Source organism: Panulirus ornatus, chromosome 31, assembly GCF_036320965.1.
Source record: "Panulirus ornatus isolate Po-2019 chromosome 31, ASM3632096v1, whole genome shotgun sequence".
Lineage (NCBI taxonomy): Eukaryota > Metazoa > Arthropoda > Malacostraca > Decapoda > Palinuridae > Panulirus > Panulirus ornatus.
In genome coordinates, this window is record NC_092254.1 from 17415456 (window position 1) to 17437500 (window position 22045).

Here is a 22045-nt window from a genome sequence, read left to right on the forward strand (position 1 = left end):
AAACACTACCATCCTCCAGGAACAATGAGGTAGATACCACCATCCTCCAAGAACAATGAAGTAGACACTACCACCCTCCAGGAACAATGAGATACACACTACCATCCTCCAAGAACAATGAGGTAGACACTACCACCCTCCAAGAACAATGAGGTAGACACTACCACCCTCCAAGAACAATGAGGTAGACACTACCACCCTCCAAGAACAATGAGGTAGACACTACCACCCTCCAGGAACAATTACATCCATCTTAGATCACCCAGTATCCCACATACGATCCAAAAACTCTACACCTGATTCTTATGAACATGGCTGACAGCTGCTACCTGCTCCCTGAGCCTCTCCCTTTATCAGTGTTGTGCTCCCCCGCCCCACCATCTCTCAATGAAAGCGGACATACATATAAACTTATCGCCACTTACTGACTCAGCAAAGAGCAATTTTGGCAGCTGGCTACAACGTGCTCACTGCAAGTGACTATAGTGGCCAATGAAAATGATGTTATGACATGAACTGTACAGCCAGGTCCACCAATGCTTTTTTCTCCAACGCATTAAGCAGCTTCTGCAGCAGCAAAATCAAGCACTCACCAGTCACATGAATGAACTCTACAAACACCTTCACAACAAAGTGTAACGTGTTGTTCAAATGGTGAAGACGGCCTCTTACTAGGTGCACCATACAAAGCTGGTTACTATCGGTATGATACAATATATGAATTAACTGGCGGTGAGAAGCGAAGGCTCTACCCCTTCTCCTGTATAGACCAACTAAGCGATGAAAAGGCTGCACACCAAGTTAACAACCAGTGAGTCAATATTAGCCAACGATTACAACTCGACATCAGCTGTCTCCCAGCATACCTACCAACCCCCCATCCCCCTAAAACACAGTAAAAGCAGTAAAAGAATATTACGAAACTAAACTCCTTTAATGCCTTCAAACCAAATGCCCAACCACACCCATAGATCCCACAGTGAAACTATACGAGGAATTCTTTCTTGAATCACCTACACTGTCATGATTATTTCTTCACTTATACAATGTAGACGCAAAAAATTTGGATGAAAGCTTATAACACTCCACTACCCAAATCCACCAACTCATGAGTTTCTTTATAGCTTACGACTGTGTCTATGCTAACACTGCTGATTCAATCGACCCTCTGTACTTTGGAAAAATGAAGTCTTCCTCCACCACTCATTGCTCTGTCAACATATGTGACCTCATTTACCATAATTTGGAGAAGTGCAAGACCTCGGCTGCACTCAATATTCGTAGGCTTCACTAAAACTTTCCACTTGGTCAACCATAACATCATCATCATCACTGTCATCAACAAGAATGATAGCAAATCAGAGATCGATGGATGGAGTAAAAAGGATTTTGAGCGATCGGGGCTTGTATGTGCAGGAGGGTGAAAGGCACACAAGGGATAGAAAGAATTGGAATGATGTGGCATACAGGTCCATATACTGTCAATGGACTGAACCAGAGCATGTGAAGTGTCCAGGGTAAACCATGGAAAGGTCTGTAGGGCCTGGTTGTAGATTGGAAACCACAGTTTTGTTGCATCACAATGACAGTTAGATAATGGCTGTGAATGGATGTGTCCTTTTTTCATTTGTTCCTAGCATTAACACAGGAAATGGTGATCAAGTATGAAAATAAAAAATTATCAAATGCAATAGATCTAAGGAAGAGAGGGAGAAAAGGGAAGAATACACTCAGAAAGCAAATAGCTGAGGACACAAAAGCAAGGCAAGAGGATGAAACAGCCCCAAAAGGATTGCAGGGAAAGTAGAAGTGTCAGGAAATGGTAATGTCAGACTAAAAGTATAGTGTACAAATGTTGATGAATTAGTAGTTAATGGGAAAGAGCTGGAATCCTAGGACTGTGTGAGGGAAAGTGCACCAACTGTCACTGGAGACATGACAAGGAACCTTATAAGAGATGAGATCTCACTTGTTCTAACCAGAGGGGTATATAATCGTGAGACGGGAAGACTAGCACTGTCAATAAAACATAGCCTTAAGTTTCAAGACACAGTGGAGGCTGACCCATTCAGACCAAACATAATTGAAAAAGTAACAGCTGGGAAGAAAAGCATTGTGGTGTTAGTAAGAGGTAACAGTTGGGAAGAAGTGCACTGTGGTGGTGTTATTATACAATCTTCCAAAGTATTTCAACAATCCAGAATGAATATAAAATAACAATGATGGAACAATCAAGATGGCATATGATGCAGTTAGACAATCAATTACTTTATACAAATGGCAACAACTGATAATGTAGGATTTCATCTTTAAAGAGGGAGACTTGAGAAAATTGGATTCTAGAAGGGGAGGAATGGAAACACAAATTTTTAGTGTGCATACAGGTAAATCTCCTTCACCACCATGTCAGTGAGCATACTAGGATGAGAGATACTGTTATACTTTCATTGTTAGATCTTATCTTTACATATACCAGCATGGATGCAGAGAATATTACATTTGACACACCAACTGGAAAGTGATCACAAAATTCTCAAGCTTAACTATGTGGTAAATGAGGATGTTAATGAAGCAGAGGTGAAGCAGAACCTAATGAGGAGATACAATTGTGACAATTGCATAAACCTCAACAGTTTCTATGGTAAAATGGATGAGGGTACAGAAACCAATGCTTTGTGATGAGAGGTTCTGTGGAATGTATTATGATGGAGTACAAACATGAGTACTTCTAGCCTTAAGTACAGAAAGAATGGTAAGAAAGAGAGAAAAGGCTTAATAAAAGATGTCAAAAAGCAAAAGAGCTTTGGGATGTGCAATGGCAAAGATAAACCAGCACTCCAGCCAGCCAGCATTTGTTTTTCTTTTTTTCTTTTTTTTTTTGCTTTGTCGCTGTCTCCCGCGCTTGCGAGGTAGCGCAAGGAAACAGACGAAAGAAATGGCCCAACCCACCCCCATACACATGTATATACATACGTCCACACACACAAATATACATACCTACACAGCTTTCCATGGTTTACCCCAGACGCTTCGCATGCCTTGATTCAATCCACTGACAGCACGTCAACCCCGGTATACCACATCGCTCCAATTCACTCTATTCCTTGCCCTCCTTTCACCTTCCTGCATGTTCAGGCCCCGATCACACAAAATCTTTTTCACTCCATCTTTCCACCTCCAATTTGGTCTCCCTCTTCTCCTCGTTCCCTCCACCTCCGACACATATATTCTCTTGGTCAATCTTTCCTCACTCATTCTCTCCATGTGCCCGAACCATTTCAAAACACCCTCTTCTGCTCTCTCAACCACGCTCTTTTTATTTCCACACATCTCTCTTACCCTTACGTTACTTACTCGATCAAACCACCTCACACCACACATTGTCCTCAAACATCTCATTTCCAGCACATCCATCCTCCTGCGCACAACTCTATCCATAGCCCACGCCTCGCAACCATACAACATTGTTGGAACCACTATTCCTTCAAACATACCCATTTTTGCTTTCCGAGATAATGTTCTCGACTTCCACACATTCTTCAAGGCCCCCAGAATTTTCGCCCCCTCCCCCACCCTATGATCCACTTCCGCTTCCATGGTTCCATCCGCTGCCAGATCCCCTCCCAGATATCTAAAACAATTTACTTCCTCCAGTTTTTCTCCATTCAAACTCACCTCCCAATTGACTTGACCCTCAACCCTACTGTACCTAATAACCTTGCTCTTATTCACATTTACTCTTAACTTTCTTCTTTCACACACTTTACCAAACTCAGTCACCAGCTTCTGCAGTTTCTCACATGAATCAGCCACCAGCGCTGTATCATCAGCGAACAACAACTGACTCACTTCCCAAGCTCTCTCATCCCCAACAGACTTCATACTTGCCCCTCTTTCCAAAACTCTTGCATTCACCTCCCTAACAACCCCATCCATAAACAAATTAAACAACCATGGAGACATCACACACCCCTGCCGCAAACCTACATTCACTGAGAACAAATCACTTTCCTCTCTTCCTACACGTACACATGCCTTACATCCTCGATAAAAACTTTTCACTGCTTCTAACAACTTACCTCCCACACCATATATTCTTAATACCTTCCACAGAGCATCTCTATCAACTCTATCATATGCCTTCTCCAGATCCATAAATGCTACATACAAATCCATTTGCTTTTCTAAGTATTTCTCAGATACATTCTTCAAAGCAAACACCTGATCCACACATCCTCTACCACTTCTGAAACCACACTGCTCTTCCCCAATCTGATGCTCTGTACATGCCTTCACCCTCTCAATCAATATCCTCCCATACAATTTACCAGGAATACTCAACAAACTTATACCTCTGTAATTTGAGCACTCACTCTTATCCCCTTTGCCTTTGTACAATGGCACTATGCACGCATTCCGCCAATCCTCAGGCACCTCCCCATGAGTCATACATACATTAAATAACCTTACCAACCAGTCAACAATACAGTCACCCCCTTTTTTAATAAATTCCAGCATTTGTAAAGAGTAAAAAAGCTAGGAAGGAGAACATCATGAGAAAGAGGGAGAAAAAAAAAATTGAAAAGAATATAGTGGACAAAGCAGGTGAAAACACAAAACTTTTCCAATAATTCATCTAAGTGTCAGTTGTCAGTTAAAGAGCAACAAATCAGGGCTAAGGGATTCAGTGGGAAGAACTGTTTAGGATAACATAAGGATATATGTGGAACTGAATAACACTATAGCCCCAACATCAGTGAGAGGCGAAAGGGGAGTAGGTTTTAGAAAGTATTAAGATATCTATAAAAGGCACTAATAAAATACTTAAAGGTCTTAACTCATACAAAACTCAATGACTCAATGAAATTTCACCATATCTACTGAATACTGATGTGTGCTCATACAACAGACAAACATCTTGAAATACTATTCAAATGTCAATGGAAAGAGGCAGAATGAAGAGGGCAGTGCCGAGGGAATGGAAAAGGGCAAATGTCATACCCATCTATAAGAAAGGAGACCATGAACAGGCACTGAATAACAGATTGGTCTTACTGACAGGGGTGGTTTGCACCATTTCAAAAAAGATAATTTGATTGAGTAAGTAATGAAAGGGTAAGAGAGATATTATTTTTTTTTTATTATACTTTGTCGCTGTCTCCCGCGTTTGCGAGGTAGCGCAAGCAAACAGACGAAAGAAATGGCCCAACCCCCCCATACACATGTATATACATACGCCCACACACGCAAATATACATACCTACACAGCTTTCCATGGTTTACCCCAGACGCTTCACATGCCTTGATTCAATCCACTGACAGCACGTCAACCCCGGTATACCACATCGCTCCAATTCACTCTATTCCTTGCCCTCCTTTCACCCTCCTGCATGTTCAGGCCCCGATCACACAAAATCTTTTTCACTCCATCTTTCCACCTCCAATTTGGTCTCCCTCTTCTCCTTGTTCCCTCCACCTCCGACACATATATCCTCTTGGTCAATCTTTCCTCACTCATCCTCTCCATGTGCCCAAACCACTTCAAAACACCCTCTTCTGCTCTCTCAACCACGCTCTTTTTATTTCCACACATCTCTCTTACCCTTACGTTACTCACTCGATCAAACCACCTCACACCACACATTGTCCTCAAACATCTCATTTCCAGCACATCCATCCTCCTGCGCACAACTCTATCCATAGCCCACGCCTCGCAACCATACAACATTGTTGGAACCACTATTCCTTCAAACATACCCATTTTTGCTTTCCGAGATAATGTTCTCGACTTCCACACATTCTTCAAGGCCCCCAGAATTTTCGCCCCCTCCCCCACCCTATGATCCACTTCCGCTTCCATGGTTCCATCCGCTGCCAGATCCACTCCCAGATATCTAAAACACTTCACTTCCTCCAGTTTTTCTCCATTCAAACTCACCTCCCAATTGACTTGACCCTCAACCCTACTGTACCTAATAACCTTGCTCTTATTCACATTTACTCTTAACTTTCTTCTTCCACACACTTTACCAAACTCAGTCACCAGCTTCTGCAGTTTCTCACATGAATCAGCCACCAGCGCTGTATCATCAGCGAACAACAACTGACTCACTTCCCAAGCTCTCTCATCCCCAACAGACTTCATACTTGCCCCTCTTTCCAAAACTCTTGCATTTACCTCTCTAACAACCCCATCCATAAACAAATTAAACAACCATGGAGACATCACACACCCCTGCCGCAAACCTACATTCACTGAGAACCAATCACTTTCCTCTCTTCCTACACGTACACATGCCTTACATCCTCGATAAAAACTTTTCACTGCTTCTAACAACTTTCCTCCCACACCATATATTCTTAATACCTTCCACAGAGCATCTCTATCAACTCTATCATATGCCTTCTCCAGATCCATAAATGCTACATACAAATCCATTTGCTTTTCTAAGTATTTCTCACATACATTCTTCAAAGCAAACACCTGATCCACACATCCTCTACCACTTCTGAAACCACACTGCTCTTCCCCAATCTGATGCTCTGTACATGCCTTCACCCTCTCAATCAATACCCTCCCATATAATTTACCAGGAATACTCAACAAACTTATACCTCTGTAATTTGAGCACTCACTCTTATCCCCTTTGCCTTTGTACAATGGCACTATGCACGCATTCCGCCAATCCTCAGGCACCTCACCATGAGTCATACATACATTAAATAACCTTACCAACCAGTCAACAATACAGTCACCCCCTTTTTTAATAAATTCCACTGCAATACCATCCAAACCTGCTGCCTTGCCGGCTTTCATCTTCCGCAAAGCTTTCACTACCTCTTCTCTGTTTACCAAATCGTTTTCCCTAACCCTCTCACTTTGCACACCACCTCGACCAAAACACCCTATATCTGCCACTCTATCATCAAACACATTCAACAAACCTTCAAAATACTCACTCCATCTCCTTCTCACATCACCACTACTTGTTATCACCTCCCCATTTGCGCCCTTCACTGAAGTTCCCATTTGCTCCCTTGTCTTACGCACTTTATTTACCTCCTTCGAGAACATCTTTTTATTCTCCCTAAAATTTAATGATACTCTCTCACCCCAACTCTCATTTGCCCTTTTTTTCACCTCTTGCACCTTTCTCTTGACCTCCTGTCTCTTTCTTTTATACATCTCCCACTCAATTGCATTTTTTCCCTGCAAAAATCGTCCAAATGCCTCTCTCTTCTCTTCCACTAATACTCTTACTTCTTCATCCCACCACTCACTACCCTTTCTAATCAACCCACCTCCCACTCTTCTCATGCCACAAGCATCTTTTGCGCAATCCATCACTGATTCCCTAAATACATCCCATTCCTCCCCCACTCCCCTTGCTTCCATTGTTCTCACCTTTTTCCATTCTGTACTCAGTCTCTCCTGGTACTTCCTCACACAGGTCTCCTTCTCAAGCTCACTTACTCTCACCACCCTCTTCACCCCAACATTCACTCTTCTTTTCTGAAAACCCATACAAATCTTCACCTTAGCCTCCACAAGATAATGATCAGACATCCCTCCAGTTGCACCTCTCAGCACATTAACATCCAAAAGTCTCTCTTTCGCACGCCTGTCAATTAACACGTAATCCAATAACGCTCTCTGGCCATCTCTCCTACTTACATAAGTATACTTATGTATATCTCGCTTTTTAAACCAGGTATTCCCAATCATCAGTCCGTTTTCTGCACATAAATCTACAAGCTCTTCACCATTTCCATTTACAACACTGAACACCCCATGTATACCAATTATTCCCTCAACTGCCACATTACTCACCTTTGCATTCAAATCACCCATCACTATAACCCGGTCTCGTGCATCAAAACCACTAACACACTCATTCAGGATATATGTGTCAGAGGTAGAGGGAACAAGAAGAAGTGGGAGACCAAATTGGAGGTGGAAGGACGGAGTGAAAAAGATTTTGAGCGATCGGGGCCTGAACATACAGGAGGGTGAGAGGCGTGCAAGGATAGAGTGAATTGGAACGATGTGGTATACCAGGGTCGATGTGCTGTCAATGGATTAAAACGGCATGTGAAGCGTCTGGGGCAAACCATGGAAAGTTTTGTGAGGCTTGGATGTGGAAAGGGAGCTGTGGTTTCGGTGCATTACACATGACAGCTAGAGACTGAGGGGTGAATGAATGTGGCCTCTGTTGTCTTTTCCTAATGCTACCTCGAGCGCATGCGGGGAGAGGGGGGGGTGCTATTTCATGTGTGGTGGGGTGGCGATGGGAATGGATGAAGACAGCAAATATGAATATGTACATGTGTATATAAGTATATGTCTTTGTATGCATTTTTATGTATACATTGAAATGTATAGGTACGTATATGTGTGTGTGTGTGGGCATTTATGTATATACATGTGTATGTGGGTGGGTTGGGCCATTCTTTTGTCTGTTTCCTTGCGCTACCTCACTAATGCGGGAAACAGTGAATGATATAATAAACTAAGTATAATAAAATTAGCAAACTAATGAATGAACTTTCTACACAGGAGAAATTGCCTAAGTAAGAAGCAGCATGGTTTTAGAGAAAGTGTAACAAAGTTCTCAGATTTTTATGAGAAAGTGAGCTCGGTCTTAGATAAAAAGGAAGGCTGGGTGGATTATTCGTATCTGGACAGCCAGAAAGCATTTGACACTACCACATGGGAAGCCGGACCATCAGAACGCCTTCCATACTGGCCTCTCTCCCTTTTGTTTTTCTCCTTAAATCACTCTCTGAGTCAGTCATTGCCAACCTCGTGTCCATGGGCCCTCAGTGGATATGTGAAGCATTATCAGAGGGTATGTGAGAAACATTTCAAGGAGCAAAAGGTAAATTATCATCAAGATGATTTGTTTATGTAGAACACTGCTTTAAAGGCAGATATGACTGGGCTCCACCTACAAAAGTTTACACCATGAGTGAAAAGTTACCTTTGGCTGGGCTGTATTGAAGGGAGTACAATCTTGTCAAAGAACATTCTAATTCAATGAAATCTACGTTTCCTTGATACTGGAAGTAGTGCAGCTTTGGGCTACATGAGCCTTTAGAAAGAGGCCTAGGTAACACCATGAATCTTTCACAGAAACTGGTCCTAAGGTAATTATAAATAACAACTGCTTTGACACATAAGGTTTGCTCAAAGTAACATTATTTTGGCAAGATTTCTCAATACAGAAGAAAAAGAAGAAGACATAAACAAATCTATTCTAAAAAAGAGAGAAGAGCCACCACTGAGAGAGCATATGTAATATCTTCCACTGTGACTAAGGGGTGGTCCAACTAAAAATGGTTAAGAACCACTTTTCTGAGTCACTCATTTCTTTACATTTCTCATATCATTCTTCTTCACTTTCCTAACAATGTGATACATATTATCCTAAGTGTCCCCCCTAATAACATAGGTTTTCTAAAAACCAGTGTATTTTCCATGGGATTATCCTGCATGGACAACATTCAAGTGGAGAGTCAGTGCTCTTACAATACGGTAAACTTCCATTCTAAAGGACTTTCATATATCTGAATTTGGCCTCTTAGACCTTCAGACCACACCAAACAATGTTTGGGACAAATTTAGTCCAGCAAGTTAAAACCTACCCAACTGAGTTAGGAATGTAACAGAATAATCCGTCTGAGAACAAAATTTTTTCCCATGCCTGCTGAGCAATGGAAGAGATCTCCATAGGCTACCAATAGTTGGACAAGCTGGCTGGATATTCAAACAGATACAGGAAAAGTTAAAACATCAACTTATATCAATCACCTTTTCCTATGAGGCTATCCATCAGGTGATGTTGACCACCATTTGAGGGTTAAGAATGGGGGAAAACAGTGTTACAACAGGGTACATGGGACAATTATTACATCTAAACAAGACAACCTGTTTCTTAGAGGTAGACTTAGCTATTTCTGTAATATGGGGTTTCCAAGATACACTAGATGTTACAGTAATACCAAGTATGTTCACTGAGTGTGGTTAAGGTAATATTTCTACATATGCTGTACTCATGCTATTCATCTTTAATGCAGTGCCTATGCCACATATAAAAGTAGTGTGATACAAACGTAAAGGACAATCATGTCATTTTTTCTCATCTGAAGGTGAGCAAAGACAACACCAGACATACTAGCCACACCACCTCCATTCACTCTTTTAGTGTGCAGAATGCAATATCTCTTAATGAATTCCTATTATTCACCAACAAAAGTGTAGGTAAAAGATGGCACACAGGCAAGAACCAGGGATGTATATTACCAGCACTACTTGCCTGGGTATTGGAAGGGTTAGTGATGACTGCACAGAGAACCAGTACTTCAGTGGTTGTCAAGGTGCAGTCCTCTGACCCAAGTAGCTGTCTTTTCTTTCTGCCTCACCAACATGAGGACTACTGAAATTCTGTCCACAAACATACAATCTCTCCTTGTCATACATAACACTTGACAACGCTTAACTAACAATGCTCATAACTCTAGATTATCCTGTGTTTAGCACTGCACTAGCCCTGTCTTTTGGCAAAATGGTAGGAGCAGTAGATAGTAGTAGGTTGTAACATTTCAGGAAGGAGCATCAGGTAGAAACATTGGTAGAAACATTAAGTAGAAATAGTTGAAAGGAAAATTAAGCAGGAGCATTTAGTAGAAGTACTCAGTAGAAGCCTTTGCAAACGCTGCATTAGAGTTGGCCTTTGCTACTGGCCTATTAATGGTGAGGCACTAAAAGGCTAAGAAGCAGCATTGGAGTTCACTAGTTATGGAGACTCTATTGCCATGGCCATCCCCATGAGGGAGTTCCAGCTGGGAACAGGCACAAGAGATACAGTTAGACAGATAGATGGATAGTAATATATAGAACACAGTACCTGTGTAAGAAATAAGAGAAAGGTGGAATACCAAGTTCAAGGAAAAAAAATCAAGACCTTCAAGATTTCCCCTCTTATCTTGAGCTCTCAGATGTCAGCCAAATCCCCTCCTTTTGCTTATTCAGCACTACACCAAGCCAGCACAAAGTAAGCTATGTACTTTTGGTGTATTTCCTTTTATTTTTTCATACCAATCTATCAACTCATACAAAAAAAAAAAAAAATCAGATTTTCAAAATATGCCACTTCCAATGTTTGAGAGTTAATGACAGAAAATCTTATGTTTGATCCATTACATATCCACCTAAAGCAACTGAGTTTTGCCTAAAAATGATCAAACCCCTTTCCTCTTGATTCATAACTGAATTACTATGTCCATCTAATTCTTAAGCCTACTGCCACGCTAAACATATTCCACAAACATGAGAGAACTAAACAATCAATTCCTTAAGCATTGTTCATTGGAAGGAACATTCACTGTCTGACATGCATGTGGAACAAAAAGCCACTGTTAAAGAATTTATCACTCTTTTGATCAAACCAAAAGCATACCAAACACACATTTTCAAGTTCTAGTAAAGTATAACTGAAATAACTAACCTTTGGATGTTTCCAAAGAGGATTTTCCTTTGCTAATGGTTCTTCTGTAAAAACATCTATTATTGCAGCTGATATCCAACCAGAATCAAGAGCTTTTATGAGGTCAGCCTCACGGATGACATCCCCTCGACCAATGTTGATAAGTACTGCATTCTTCCTGTTGAGTATATTACATCAAGTACAAGGTATCTCCACACTTAACTTGTTCATCTTAGAGCCTTTCCATGTTTCAAAATTTTAGATGCTGTACAAATTCCCTTAATCCTCATATGCCTACTGGATGACACATACAGAGAACAGTTCCTCATTAGCTGCAACAACAGAGGAACCAGATCATGAGGGAATGGTAATTAAGAGATAAGAATGGTTTAATAAAAGATGTCAAAAAACAAAAGATCTTTGAGATGTATGGTGACAAAGATATAGATGGCATTCCAGTCAGACAGTATTTGTAAGTAATAAGACAGCAAGAAATGAGTAAACCATGGTTAGAAAGGAGGGACAATGAAGCTATGAAAAAAATTGTGGACAAGGCAGGAGAAAATCCAACTTTTCCATAAATTCATCAGGTTAAAGGATAAAGAGCAGCTAATCAGGCTTAGGGATTCAGAGGGAACAAATGTTGTAAGGAGAGGCAAAAGTCTATGGAGCAGTGAGTGAATGTGTCAGAAGTTTTGATGCAAGAGACTGGGTATTAGGGATGGATCTTTTAAATGCAAAAATGAGTAATGTAGCAGATGAGGGTATAATTGGGGGGCATGGGATATTCAGTAAGGTGAATGGAAATGGTGGACAGCTTGTGGAGTTGTGCCAAAAAAGTATTGGTGACAGAATACCTGGTTTAAAAAGAGGCACATAAATAAGTGTACATGGATGAGTAGAAAATATGGTAACAGTAACATTGAATTACATACTAATTGACAGGTGTACAAAAAGGAGACTCTTGGATGTGAAAGTGCTGAGAGGGGGCAGCAGGTGGGATGTCTGATCACTACCTGGTGGAGGCAAGGATGATGATTTGTAGAGGTTTTCAGAAAATGGAATATGCTATGGGCAAGAAGAAGTACTTGAAAGTAAGCAAGCTTGGAGAAAAGAGACATGTGAAGAAATACCTGAAAAGACTGAGAGAAGAATGGCAAAAAGTAAGAGCAAATGGGGCTAATAAGGAATGAGAGGTATGTATGGAAGCAGTGCCCACATGTATGAGACGAGTGTGTGGCACACAGAAGATGGAAGGGGGGCAGGTGAGATGGTAATGAGTGGTGGGATGAGGAAGTACAGTTGCTAGTGAAAGAGAAAAGAGAGGTGAGTAGATGGTTCTTACAAGGAAGGAGTTCAAATGATTGGGAGATGTAAAACAGAAAATGGCACGAGGTCAAGAAGAATGTGATGGGGCAGAAAAAGAGGGCAAATGAAAGTTGGGGTGAGCAAGTATCAGCAAACTTCAGAGAGGATAAGATGTTTTGGAAGAAGGTTAGTAGTTTTAGAAAAACAAGAAAACACATGGAAGCATCGATGAAGGCAGCACATGGGGAAGTGGTAGCAAGTAATGATGATGAGATGAGATGGAGTGATTACTTTGAAGGACTGCTGAATATGTTTGATGACAGGGTTACAGATACAGGGTGTTTTGGTATGGAAGGTATGCAGTTAGAGAGTCATGGCAAGTGATTTGGTGTACAGAAAAGTGGTAATGAAAGCCTTGCATAAGATGAAATGTGGCAAGGTGGCTGGAGTAGATGGTACTGCAGTTGAATTTCTTTGAGAACTTGACTATATTGCTGATTGGATGATTAGGATTATCACTGTAAATATGGATCATGGTGAGGTGCCTGAGGACTGGTGGAATGCAAGTATAGTGCTATTGCATATGGGAAATGAGAAATGCTGAAAGTCTGAATTGCAGAATAAGTTTGTTGAGTGTACCTAGAAAGTTGTATGGAAAAGGTGACTGAGAGGGTGGTGGCGTGTACAGAACATCAGACTGGGAAAAACAATGTTGTTTCAAAAGTGGAAAAGGAGGTGTGGATCAGGCGTTTGCTCTGAAGAAAGTGCGAGAAATGCTTAGAGAAACTGAAGGATTTGTTTGTGGCATTTATGGATATGGGAAAGCATATGATAAGGTTGATAGAGATGCTTTGTGGAAATTTAATGAATATATGGTGTGGGAGGAAAGCTATTTAGAAGTAGTGAGGAGATTTAATCAAGAAAGTATGGCATGTGTACAAGTAGGTAGAGAGGAGGGTGAGTGGTTCCAGGTGTAGGTGATGTCTGTGGCAAGGGTGTGTGACATCACAAAATATGTTTAATTTGTATGTGGATGGAGTAGTGAGGGATGTACATGTATGGGTCTTGGAAAGAAAGGCAGATATGCAGTCAGCAGACAGTGAAGGGGCTTCGAAAGTGAATCAGTTATTGTTTGCAGATGTGTGTGAGTTAGCAAGAGCTTGTGAAAGGAGAAAAAGCTCAGAGTAAATAAGATTAAAATCAAAGTTATTCCGTTTAGCAGCAAAAAAAGACAGGTTAGTTAAGGTGTAAGTTTGTATGGAGAAATAATGGAGAAACTGAAGTGTTTTAGATACCTGGAAAAGGATATAGCAGAAAATGTAGCCATGGAAGTAGAGGTGAGTCATAGATTGAGTGAGGGAGAGAAGGTTCTTGGAGTATTGAGCAATGTGCAGAAAGAGAGGTCACTATCTGAAGGGCAAAAATGGATGTCTGAAGGTATAGTAGTCCCAGCGATGTTGTTTGGATTTAAAGAACCGGCTACAGATGAGAATGCACGAGAGAGAGAGAGAGAGAGAGAGAGAGAGAGAGAGAGAGAGAGAGAGAGAGAGAGAGAGAGAGAGAGAGAGAGAGTGTTTGGACATAAGGAAGGAAAGAATGTGGAGATATTGACAATGAGGATTTATGTGTCAGAAGTGAGTGGGGTCAAGTAAAATGGGAAGGTGGAAGGCTGGAGCGAAAAAGGTTTGAGAGAGAGAGAGAGAGAGAGAGAGAGAGAGAGAGAGAGAGAGAGAGAGAGAGAGAGAGAGAGAGAGAGAGAGAGAGAGAGAGAGAGAGAGAGAGAGAGAGAGAGAGAGAGAGAGAGAGAGAGAGAGAGAGAGAGAGAGAGAGAGAGAGAGAGAGAGAGAGAGAGGAGAGAGAGAGAGAGAGAGAGAGAGAGAGAGAGAGAGAGAGAGAGAGAGAGAGAGAGAGAGAGAGAGAGAGAGAGAGAGAGAGAGAGAGAGAGAGAGAGAGAGAGAGAGAGAGAGAGAGAGAGAGAGAGAGAGAGAGAGAGAGAGAGAGAGAGAGAGAGAGAGAGAGAGAGAGAGAGAGAGAGAGAGAGAGAGAGAGAGAGAGAGAGAGAGAGAGAGAGAGAGAGAGAGAGAGAGAGAGAGAGAGAGAGAGAGAGAGAGAGAGAGAGAGAGAGAGAGAGAGAGAGAGAGAGAGAGAGAGAGAGAAAGAGAGAGAGAGAGAGAGAGAGAGAGAGAGAGAGAGAGAGAGAGAGAGAGAGAGAGAGAGAGAGAGAGAGAGAGAGAGAGAGAGAGAGAGAGAGAGAGAGAGATAAAGAATGTGGAGATATTGACAATGAGGATTTATGTGCCAGAAGTGAGTGGGGTCAAGTAAAATGGGAAGATGGAAGGCTGGAGTGAAAAAGGTTTTGAGTGCTTGGGGCCTGAACATGTAGGAGGATGAAAGGGATACAGTAAATTTAAGTGAACTGGAGGGATCAATATGCTGTCAATGTGATCAACCAGGGCAAGTGATGCAGCCTGCAGAAACCATGGAAAGGTTTGTGGGGCTGGTTGGGGATAGAGGTTTGAGATTACAGTGCATTACACATGATAACTAGAGAATGGATGTGAGTGAATGAAGCCATTTCCTTTGTCTGTTCTTAGCACTATCTTGCTAATGCATACAATAGCAAACAAATATTAAGGAAATTAAAAATCTTTTAATGAAATTTCTAAGATATGCAATTATCATATGAGACTTTGTGTACAAAGTCCATACCTTGAGAGAGTAAAGTTTCCAAAGCATCAAATTCTTAAAGGAACTGGAACTACAAGCATACCTTACAGCTAGAGATCCAACCAAAGTGACAAATGAGGAATTCAGTCTCTCAGTTTTCTTATATGCTACTGAAGCATGAACTAACTCTTAAATTCTTTAATCAACAAACTGGTCTCAGAAGCCTAAGGATCTTTCACAAAAATCAAGGATCTGAGAAGGTTTTACAGTCCCTTGACCAAGTTAAAGTTGAATCCTACCCAAAATAACACCTTAAGTTTTTCCTTGGTTAGCACTAAAATATAAATAAACCCATATCAATGTTGGAGAGGAGGACCCTGAATCCCCTCCTTGTAAACCAAAGCCCACTTCCTCCCACTCTATCAGCATCTAAAGCTCTCATCATGTTTCAGTAGAGTACCTTTTTTCATTATGTTTTCATTATATATCATGTAAATTATATCATGATAGAGTGTCAGATGGTATGCTAAATTGTTTCAGGTACAGTGTACCTGGCACAGTAATCCATCCTTAAGCATTACACTGGTTAAAATTTGGTCAGGAATGGAAACCCCCTTGTAATGTGGGTTTCAGTGATTCAACTTACAACAGATTCAAGTTGCAAAAGGTGTCTAAGAATGTAACCCCATTGTAAGTTAAGGCTTTCTGTTACTCTGAAAGCCTGAGAAAAATGAAATTCTACTACCAGGGAGAAGAAGAGAAAGATATGCAATAATCTATAGGTGACAACAAATTGAAGGCATCCAGAAAATGTACTAGACCTGAAAACTTCTCATCAAGGAAGAACAGACATTAAATTTGTAAGAATACCACAGAACACATGAAAAAGTAAATCAAACAAAAGTACATGACAACCCAACCAGGAAGCTTGAATGGAGTGTCAATATAATACCATGAGACAGAAGAGGAACAACAACAGAACATTGGAAAAACGTGACATGCTATTGAAATCAGGCCCAGTTGAACCCAGAACAGCTACTTATGTAATGCAGGTGGTAGCAAGGACTAATATCATTATTAAACAAGCAAGAAGTGTGGTGCAACAAGGAGGAACATCATCATTCATCAAGTAAGATGTAAAGTATGTTTGAAGGAATAGTAGTCCCAACAATATCATATGGATGCAAGGCATGGGCTATAGATAAGGCTATGTGGAGGAGGGTGGTAGTGTTGGAAATAAAATGTTTGAGGACAATATGTGGTGTGAGGGGGTTTGATTGAATAAGTACTGAAAGGGTAAGAGAGATGTGTGGAAAAAAAGAGAGGGGTGAGAAAGTAGAAGAGGGTGTACTGAAATGGTTTGGACATGAGTGAGGAAAGGTTAATAAAGAGGATATATGTGTCAGAAGTGGGGTAATAAGGAGAACAGGGAGACCAAATTGGAGATGGGAGGATAGAGTGAAAAAGATTTTGAGTAATCAGGGCCTGAACATGCAGGAGGGTGAGACATTTGCAGAGGATAGAGTAAATTGGAATGATATGGTAAACTGGTGGTCAGTGGCTTTGAGTGAACTGAACCAGGGCATGTCACACATCCAGGGTAAACCATGAAAAAGTCTGTGGGACTTGGTTTTGGATAGGGAACTGTGATTTTGGTGCATTACGCACGAAATTTTGAGAATGGATGTGAGCAGATGTGACCTTTCTTTATCTATTCCTAACACAACCTCACTAACACATGATATAGTGATCAAATATATCAGAAAAATATTCTTAGATCTTAAAAATATATTGTACTCATTATACTTAATTGCAAGGTAGCACCATGAAACAGACGAAGAATGGCCCATACCCTAATATACACATTATTATCATCATTATATACTTAATCGCAGTCTCCCATGACAGTGAGGTAGCGCAAGGAAACAGACAAGGAATGACCCAACCCACCCAATACACACACACACACACACACACACACACACATATATATATATATAAAAATTGATGAGAACTACTATTGACGTTTGTGTAAATAAATTATACATTTCCCTTTTCCATAGCCAGAGGTTGAACCATTATGTGACATTCATTTTTTTTTCATTTCATTTCAAGCTAGAAGTTTCAGTTTTCTAAATTATTTCTTACATTTTTCATATGTATATATATGTATACGTGTGTGTGTGTGTGTGTGTATAGGTGCGTATGTGTGTGTATGTACATATATATATATTTTCATACTATTCGCCATTTCCCGCGTTTGCGAGGTAGCGTTAAGAACAGAGGACTGGGCCTTAGAGGGAAAATCCTCACCTGGCCCCCTTCTCTGTTCCTTCTTTTGGAAAATCGCTGTCTCCCGCGTTTGCGAGGTAGTGCAAGGAAACAGACGAAAGAAATGGTCCAACCCACCCCCATACACATGTATATACATACGTCCACACACGCAAATATACATACCTATTCACATGCCCTGATTCAATCCACTGACAGCACGTCAACCCCGGTATACCACATCGATCCAATTCACTCTATTCCTTGCCCTCCTTTCACCCTCCTGCATGTTCAGGCCCCGATCACACAAAATCTTTTTCACTCCATCTTTCCACCTCCAATTTGGTCTCCCTCTTCTCCTCGTTCCCTCCACCTCCGACATATATATCCTCTTGGTCAATCTTTCCTCACTCATTCTCTCCATGTGCCCAAACCATTTCAAAACACCCTCTTCTGCTCTCTCAACCAAGCTCTTTTTATTTCCACACATCTCTCTTGCCCTTACATTACTTACTCGATCAAACCACATCACACCACACATTATCCTCAAACATCTCATTTCCAGCACATCCATCCTCCTGCGCACAACTCTATCCATAGCCCACGCCTCGCAACCATACAACATTGTTGGAACCACTGTTCCTTCAAACATACCCATTTTTGCTTTCCGAGATAATGTTCTCGACTTCCACGCATTCTTCAAGGCTCCCAGGATTTTCGCCCCCTCCCCCACCCTATGATCCACTTCCCCTTTCATGGTTCCATCCGCTGCCAGATCCACTCCCAGATATCTAAAACACTTTACTTCCTCCAGTTTTTCTCCATTCAAACTTACCTCCCAATTGACTTGACTCTCAACCCTACTGTACCTAATTACCTTGTCCTTATTCACATTTACTCTTAACTTTCTTCTTTCACACACTTTACCAAACTCAGTCACCAGCTTCTGCAGTTTCTCACATGAATCAGCCACCAGCGCTGTATCATCAGCGAACAACAACTGACTCACTTCCCAAGATCTCTCATCCACAACAGACTTCATACTTGCCCCTCTTTCCAAAACTCTTGCATTCACCTCCCTAACAACCCCATCCATAAACAAATTAAACAACCATGGAGACATCACACACCCCTGCCGCAAACCTACATTCACTGAGAACCAATCACTTTCCTCTCTTCCTACACGTACACATGCCTTACATCCTTGATAAAAACTTTTCACTGCTTCTAACAACTTGCGCAAAAGATGCTTGTGGCATGAGAAGAGTGGGAGGTGGGTTGATTAGAAAGGGTAGTGAGTGGTGGGATGAAGAAGTAAGATTATTAGTGAAAGAGAAGAGAGAGGCATTTGGACGATTTTTGCAGGGAAAAAATGCAATTGAGTGGGAGATGTATAAAAGAAAGAGACAGGAGGTCAAGAGAAAGGTGCAAGAGGTGAAAAAGAGGGCAAATGAGAGTTGGGGTGAGAGAGTATCATTAAATTTTAGGGAGAATAAAAAGATGTTCTGGAAGGAGGTAAATAAAGTGCATAAGACAAGGGAGCAAATGGGAACTTCAGTGAAGGGCGCAAATGGGAGGTGATAACAAGTAGTGGTGATGTGAGAAGGAGATGGAGTGAGTATTTTGAAGGTTTGTTGAATGTGTTTGATGATAGAGTGGCAGATATAGGGTGTTTTGGTCGAGGTGGTGTGCAAAGTGAGAGGGTTAGGGAAAATGATTTGGTAAACAGAGAAGAGGTAGTAAAAGCTTTGCGGAAGATGAAAGCCAGCAAGGCAGCAGGTTTGGATGGTATTGCTGTGGAATTTATTAAAAAAGGGGGTGACAGTATTATTGACTGGTTGGTAAGGTTATTTAATGTATGTATGACTCATGGTGAGGTGCCTGAGGATTGGCGGAATGCGTGCATAGTGCCATTGTACAAAGGCAAAGCGGATAAGAGTGAGTGCTCAAATTACAGAGGTATAAGTTTGTTGAGTATTCCTGGTAAATTATATGGGAGGGTATTGATTGAGAGGGTGAAGGCATGTACAGAGCATCAGATTGGGGAAGAGCAGTGTGGTTTCAGAAGTGGTAGAGGATGTGTGGATCAGGTGTTTGCTTTGAGGAATGTATGTGAGAAATACTTAGAAAAGCAAATGGATTTGTATGTAACATTTATGGATCTGGAGAAGGCATATGATACAGTTGATAGAGATGCTCTGTGGAAGGTATTAAGAATATATGGTGTGGGAGGCAAGTTGTTAGAAGCAGTGAAAAGTTTTGATCAAGGATATATATGTATATATATATATATATATATATTATCCCTGGGGATAGGGGTGAAAGAATACTTCCCACGCATTCCTCGCGTGTCGTAGAAGGCGACTAGAGGGGACGGGTGCGGGAGGCCAGAAATCCTCCCCTCCTTGTATCTTTTTAACTTTCTAAAATGGGAAACAGAAGAAGGAGTCATGCGGGGAGTGCTCATCCTCCTCGAAGGCTCAGATTGGGGTGTCTAAATGTGTGTGGATGTAACCAAGATGTGAAAAAAGGAGAGATAGGTGGTATGTTTGAGGAAAGGAACCTGGTTGTTTTGGCTCTGAATGAAACGAACCTCAAGGGTAAAGGGGAAGAGTGGTTTGGGAATGTCTTGGGAGTAAAGTCAGGGGTTAGTGAGAGGACAAGAGCAAGGGAAGGAGTAGCAGTACTCCTGAAACAGGAGTTGTGGGAGTATGTGATAGAACGTAAGAAAGTAAATTCTCGATTAATATGGGTGAAAATGAAAGTTGATGGAGAGAGATGGGTGATGATTATTGGTGCATATGCACCTGGGCATGAGAAGAAAGATCATGAGAGGTAGGTGTTTTGGGAGCAGCTGAATGAGTGTGTTAGTGGTTGTGATGCACGAGACCGGGTTATAGTGATGGGCGATTTGAATGCAAAGGTGAGTAATGTGGCAGTTGAGGGAATAATTGGTATACATGGGGTGTTCAGTTTTGTAAATGGAAATGGTGAAGAGCTTGTAGATTTATGTGCTGAAAAAGGACTGGTGATTGGGAATACCTGGTTTAAAAAGCGAGATATATATAAGTATACGTATGTAAGTAGGAGAGATGGCCAGAGAGCGTTATTGGATTACGTGTTAATTGACAGGCGCGCGAAAGAGAGACTTTTGGATGTTAATGTGCTGAGAGGTGCAACTGGAGGGATGTCTGATCATTATCTTGTGGAGGCTAAGGTGAAGATTTGTATGGGTTTTCAGAAAAGAAGAGTGAATGTTGGGGTGAAGAGGGTGGTGAGAGTAAGTGAGCTTGGGAAGGAGACTTGTGTGAGGAAGTACCACGAGAGACTGAGTACAGAATGGAGAAACGTGAGAACAATGGAAGTAAGGGGAGTGGGGGAGGAATGGGATGTATTTAGGGAATCAGTGATGGATTGCGCAAAAGATGCTTGTGGCATGAGAAGCGTGGGAGGTGGGTTGATTAGAAAGGGTAGTGAGTGGTGGGATGAAGAAGTAAGATTATTAGTGAAAGAGAAGAGAGAGGCATTTGGACGATTTTTGCAGGGAAAAAATGCAATTGAGTGGGAGATGTATAAAAGAAAGAGACAGGAGGTCAAGAGAAAGGTGCAAGAGGTGAAAAAGAGGGCAAATGAGAGTTGGGGTGAGAGAGTATCATTAAATTTTAGGGAGAATAAAAAGATGTTCTGGAAGGAGGTAAATAAAGTGTGTAAGACAATGGAGCAAATGGGAACTTCAGTGAAGGGCGCAAATGGGGAGGTGATAACAAGTAGTGGTGATGTGAGAAGGAGATGGAGTGAGTATTTTGAAGGTTTGTTGAATGTGTTTGATGATAGAGTGGCAGATATAGGGTGTTTTGGTCGAGGTGGTGTGCAAAGTGAGAGGGTTAGGGAAAATGATTTGGTAAACAGAGAAGAGGTAGTAAAAGCTTTGCGGAAGATGAAAGCCGGCAAGGCAGCAGGTTTGGATGGTCTTGCAGTGGAATTTATTAAAAAAGGGGGTGACTGTATTATTGACTGGTTGGTAAGGTTATTTAATGTATCTATGACTCAGGGTGAGGTGCCTGAGGATTGGCGGAATGCGTGCATAGTGCCATTGTACAAAGGCAAAGGGGATAAGAGTGAGTGCTCAAATTACAGAGGTATAAGTTTGTTGAGTATTCCTGGTAAATTATATGGGAGGGTATTGATTGAGAGGGTGAAGGCATGTACAGAGCATCAGATTGGGGAAGAGCAGTGTGGTTTCAGAAGTGGTAGAGGATGTGTGGATCAGGTGTTTGCTTTGAAGAATGTATGTGAGAAATATTTAGAAAAGC

General features: G+C 41.4%; 1 protein-coding gene across 6 annotated transcripts in view; it reads right to left on the minus strand.

The window, feature by feature from the left end:
- The window catches only part of LOC139758849 (glyoxylate/hydroxypyruvate reductase A-like), a 296538-nt gene that overhangs the window by 5691 nt on the left and 268802 nt on the right, over positions 1-22045 (minus strand). For all 6 annotated transcript variants that reach the window (XM_071680709.1, XM_071680708.1, XM_071680707.1 and 3 more), the window contains one exon: positions 11508-11664. In XM_071680709.1, coding sequence (XP_071536810.1) covers positions 11508-11664 — 157 coding nt within the window. The remainder of the gene's footprint in view (positions 1-11507; positions 11665-22045) is intronic.